Genomic DNA, 5729 nt, shown 5'->3' with positions numbered 1-5729 from the left:
GATAATGAAGCAAGGACCTTCAAAATACCGCAAATGGGGCGCTACCCTTAAATGGGGGCTATTCTAAAACATGAACCCATATATTTTTGCATTCATTGTTACCCAAGAGTGCATTAAATTGAAATTTATCACAACCAATCCACAACCTACCTTTAACTTACTGATTCTCATTACCCACACATACTGGTCCACATTACCCGCCATGTTATTTTTATTCGCAGTTTAGAGTTTTTTGAAATATAATGCAATAGACAAATATAGACAAATATAAATAATGTTTGACCTGGGATATATTTAGCCAACAAATCTACTATGTTGTGAAAACAATTTGTTTTTATTTTTTACCGTTGTTACGCCCACAATATCAAACCGGGGCTTAAACTTGACTTAAGCCAGTTATTGGCTTTAACACCGATTAAGGTAATCTAGGTATCATTGTGAACAAGAATTTAATTGAGTGGCCTAGTTTTTATTCACCCTGAGAAAGATCGGATTCCCTCGTAAAAATGTAAAACATATTAAATTCCATTTTATAATTAAGGGAGACGAAAATGCGTGACATATAGAAAAATTGGATAACGTTGAAATATTTCAGCTCGACATAGACTCAATTATATTCAGCTCGTCCATAAAGTCTGCATGCTGTTTGAGCTGCCTACAAAACACTATCTGCGTCTTAGCTCGTATAAAATGACTTCTTCCTTTTTTCGGAAATGCCCATACTAAGACTCTCTGCCACTGTGCTTTATAAGTACTACTTTCTGATAATTATCAGTTGTTCCTACATCTCGTTTATAGAGACATCTCTCAACTCGTGATTAAAAAATATTTCAGCTCCTTTATGAAGACTACCTTCAACCCGTCTATAAGTAATTTCTTCATTTCGCCTAAAATACTCCATTCGACTCATCAACAAAGATTTTATTTTATCAACATTTCATAACTTTTTACAGAAATTTTATTTCCATCAAAGAAAAATCTCTTAAAATTAAAAATTTTTCCATTAAAAAAACCATAATTTACTTTAATAAAATGTATCCACAATTTAAGGTTTTTGGGCAGCTTGTTTTTCCTTCTTTGCAGCCTCTGCTTCAGCTTCCATTTTATTGTATTTTTCAATTAACTTCTCAACATCGGGTTTGGTTAGGATCTTAATTTCTGTCTTGTCATTGATTCTCTGCAGTGTGGCCATTTCGATTTTCTCCGAAGTCAATTTGGTTGTATCCAAAGTTTTACTCAACACCTTAACAGCCAAATCTTTTGCCTGTTCCAAGGTGATTTTTTCATTTTCACTTAATTCTTGTTTCAGCTGTGATATGGCTGCACCGAAATTATTACCAATGCAGGTTGCCTTCCAGCCACCATAATTACCACTGGGATCGGATTGATACAATTGATAGCCATAATGTTTATCCCAGCCCATATAGAGAATGGAAACACCGAATGGTCGTTTGCCACCGTATTGGGTGTAGGCCTGTTTGATGTCGCACAAATAGGATACCAACTGTTCACAGGGCATGGATTCACCATAACTGAATTGATAACGTTGAGCAATGATACGCAATTCATTGGTCAGCACATTGGCGTCGGATGTGATGCCAGCCACCGAACACACCATGTTATCGTTCAGCTTATAGATTTTTTCAGCGAAAATGCTAGGGTCCAACAATTTGTTGGTGTTGCGGCATTCGGCAGCCAGAAGAATACCATCCTCAGCTAAAATACCCAAACAGGTGCCGGCATGTGAAATAGCCTCCATGGCATATTCGACCTGGTAAAGGCGGCCTTCAGGCGAGAAAATTGTGGTACGAGAATCATAACGACGGGCCTATATTAAAGAGAAAAAAAAAACATTAATGCAAAAACTAAATTGTTGTTTTTAGCAAATCATCATTTACTCCTCTTGATTTGCAAAAATTGAAACAAAAACATTGCAAATGTCTCCTAGCATTTATGTTATTTATACATAAAGAGAAAATAAAGCTATGTAATGCTTAAATACTCACCATATTGATTTATTTATATATTTCAAAGGCTATTTCAATAAATTATTGGAATTTATTTGGGAAAAATCGGCAAAAACTGTTTGGACCTTTGCAGAAAATTACTTGTCATTGCATGGATTGTTTGTGCATAGTTGTAAAAATGGGTACTTGATGCACTACTTTTCATAGCAGCTCTGATAACCATATGTTGTGTGTAATATCGGCCTCGCTAGCATTGTGATGTTACAGCACGTTTGTACTGGATAAAATTGATGGTTGATTAAAGTTTCTCGTGGTAAAAGCTCTAGGTTTGTGTACGTGTGTTTTGTTTTTGTTTCAAATTATTTCAGTACTTAAGCGGTGTACACACTATCACTTTTGAATGACAATTTGGTCCAAATTTTGTTTGTTTAATAGTATGACAGCTCATGTTTCTTATTCATCAGGCATCAACGAAAATATATTTGTTGGAAAGTCAGTAATCGATAAAAAAAAGCTGTCATTCCAAACTGATAGTGTGTACTAGCCTTTCCAACATGGCTCTGATAGGACAACTTGAGGTCAATAACAAAATAGCAACATTGTAGGTAGTGGATTCTTTTATCAAACTTATATTAAAAAAAACAGTAAAGTATTTGACTGACATAAACGGCATTTACATTAGAACTTTTTACCGTATTAACTAAATTTTTGATTATTTATTTGACATAAACGGAATTTACATTGGAAGTTTTTATCGGGTTAACCTACTTCATGCGGATTTGTTTGAAATATACACAATGGAATAGACAATTTAAACCCACTGGTTTAACGAAATCCGGCACAATGTAAACGTACTAATATATTTAAAGGAATTGATAATTTAAATCCACAGGGTTAACGAAATCCGGTACAATGTACACCTACAATTAATGACTTATCAATGCCCTGACGAAACGACTGAAGCATGAATCTTGAAATTTGTGGTGAGGGTCACTCTTAAACGGCATGTACATTAGAACTTTTAATAGTACGTTTACATTTAACCGGAGTTCTAATGTATATGCCGTTTTACCGGGTTAACCTACTTTATGAGGATTTATTTGACATATATGCAAAGGAATTGACAATTTAAACCCACAGGGTTAACGAAATCTGGTTAAATGTAAAAGTACTATTAGTCCGAAGGTGTCAGATAAGACTGCGCCTTTGGAACGGCACAAAAAGAACTAAATAATGTCCCATTTGTATTTGGCAAACCGGTAGAGCTAAAACTTTTAAATTTTGGAATGAGGTTCACTAATGGAGTGAAGGATAGATGTGCCAAAGGGTTTTTAGGAATTAGAACTATAACTATCCGAAAAGTACTAAAATGTACTAAATTTGCTACATAGAGCTAAACTTAAAATTTGAAATGCGAATCAAGGTTGAGAAGTAGGGTTGATAAAAAGAGTTGGTTTTCGGAGGTGTATACTAATGTAAACAAAAAGTACTAAACGGTACTAAATTGTGTACAATTTGCATTTGGAGGAACGAATGGAGCTGGACTCCGGAATTTTCAAATACACATTACTGTCGGAGTGTAGAATTGGGTAGATAGTTTTGGACATTTGTACTTATGTGCACGAAAAGTACTAAATGATACTATATTTGACACAATTTGAATTTGGTTGAAGCGATAGAACTAGAACACTAAAAAAATTGGAAATAAGATTACTACTGCATTGCACAATTGAGGTGTGTTAGTAGTTTGAGAAATTGTTACTTATGTGTACTAAATTTGGTGTAATTAAACTTTTTTCGTTTGGTTTTGGATGAACCAATACCGAACGAGGATTCAGACAAGGTGACAGTTTGTCGTGTGATCTTTTTAACATCCTACTGGAAAAGGAAATGGCACACATGTTACTCGCCTACGCCGATGACATCGATATAATGGGTCGAACATTGTGAGCGGTAACAGCCACCTTTGAACTAATTGAAAAGGAGTCTGCCAAACTGGGTCTGGCAGTAAACGGCTAGAAGACCAACTGTGCAATTTGAGAACTACAGCTTCAAAGTAGTTAACCGATGCTACTATGGTCTGAGCAAACAACTCAAAAGCAAGGTCACCTCCCGCCAGACCAATCTCACACTTTACAAGACGCTGATACTACCCGTGCTATTATATGGATCAGAAGCATGGGTACTTGCACAAGCAGATGAGGCAGCTCTTGGGGTGTTTGAAAGAAAAAATCTCCGAAAGATCTACGGGTCGATCTGCGTCGACGGTGAATATCGGCGTCGAATGAACCACGAGCTCTACAATTTATACGCGGACATCGACATTGTCAGTCGCATTGAGCTGCAGCGACTACGGTGGCTAGGCCATGTTGTGCGGATGAATGAGAATGCCCCAGCTCAAAAGGCATATAAAAACGAACCTACTGATGGTTGCCGTAGAAGGGGAAGGCCACGAATTGGATGGAAAGACCAAGTAGAAAACAACGTCTTGGAAAGTGGTCTTCCAAATTGGTGGATTTGCGCACAAGACCGACGCGCTTGGAAATCGTTTTTAAGCTTGGCTTATGGAAGAACCGTTCTGTAACACGCCAGTTAAGTAAGTAAGTAATAGAGCTAGAATCCTATAATATGGAGTTAAGTTCACTGTTGAGGTGAAGGATTGGGGTACGTAGGAAATTTTAGAAATTTCTACTAATGTGTACTAAATGGTACTTAATTTGGTACAATTTGAATTCAGATGAACTGATAGAGTTGGAACACTGAAATTTGGAAATAAGATTATTGTTGGAGTATAGGATTGGGGGTATGGATGTAGTTTTGGAAATTTTTTCTTATGGATATGGTACTAAATTTTATACAATTTGAATTTAGAGCTGGAATAATAAAAAAATAGTAGTTAGAGTGTAGTATTGAGGTATGTAGCTAGTTTTGTGAATTTGTTCTTATGTGTACTAAATTTGGTACAATTTTTAGATCTTGAATGTTGGACAAACTGTAATTTTTTTATTTCTTTGAGGCTAAAATAGATTAAATGTGTATTATAGTACGTTTACATTTAACCGGATTTCGTTAATCCAGTGGGTTTCAATTGTCAATTCCTTTGCACATATGTCAAATAAATCCTCATAAAGTAGGTTAACCCGGTAAAAAGTTCTAATGTATATGCCGTTTTATTCTATTTAAAAAATATTGTTATGTTCAACAGATTTTAAGGGTCCGGATTTGAACAACAAAATTTTAGCTGTGTTTTAAAAACTTTTACTGGTTAACATAGGCGTTTATCTCTGTTCATTTTGTTATGACTGATATATTTTTTGATAACATATATTCTGTAACATGGTACAATAATACAAGGAAGGGCAGCTCTGAAATACCAGCTTCGAAATAAATAAAACAATTAATGCTTTAAAATAAATTATAGAAAACAAAGCATAAATTGTCAAATGTCAGTTGTTGTTTATTCTCTGTATTACAGAACCTAAAAAGTTTATTAATCGAAATGTTTTCCAATTTTCTCTTTAAAAATTTAAAACTTTTTATCACTTTTTTTAATACTGGAACAGAGCATACATCTTTCTGCACACAATAACATATTTGATACATATAAACAATGTAAAAAGGGCGTATTTACACCCAACACACAGGCGACGAAGAAGAGAGTAAACAAAATATGACATCTGACAATTTATGTTCTGTTTTTAAATTTGCAACGCGCCACCTCCCAATTTTAGAAATTGTTGATTTATTTTAAAGCATAAATTA

At 34.9% G+C, this 5729-nt stretch overlaps 1 protein-coding gene across 1 annotated transcript; it reads right to left on the bottom strand.

Annotated features, from left to right (window-relative positions):
- Positions 1-1041: 1041 nt before the first annotated feature.
- On the bottom strand, positions 1042-2933 carry LOC133323402 (proteasome subunit alpha type-4). Its single transcript, XM_061532330.1, has 2 exons — positions 2892-2933; positions 1042-1828 (listed from the first exon to the last, which is right to left on the bottom strand). The coding sequence occupies exons 1-2, from the start codon at positions 2931-2933 to the stop codon at positions 1046-1048; spliced, it is 825 nt and encodes a 274-aa protein (XP_061388314.1). The 3' UTR covers positions 1042-1045.
- Between the last annotated feature and the right edge of the window lie 2796 nt (positions 2934-5729).

This window comes from Musca vetustissima, unplaced genomic scaffold (assembly GCF_032173495.1).
Source record: "Musca vetustissima isolate MV318-11 ecotype Yass unplaced genomic scaffold, APGP_CSIRO_Mvet_v1 utg26262, whole genome shotgun sequence".
NCBI lineage: Eukaryota > Metazoa > Arthropoda > Insecta > Diptera > Muscidae > Musca > Musca vetustissima.
Note: the sequence above shows the minus strand (reverse complement) of the source record. Positions and strands in the feature narration are given on the sequence as shown.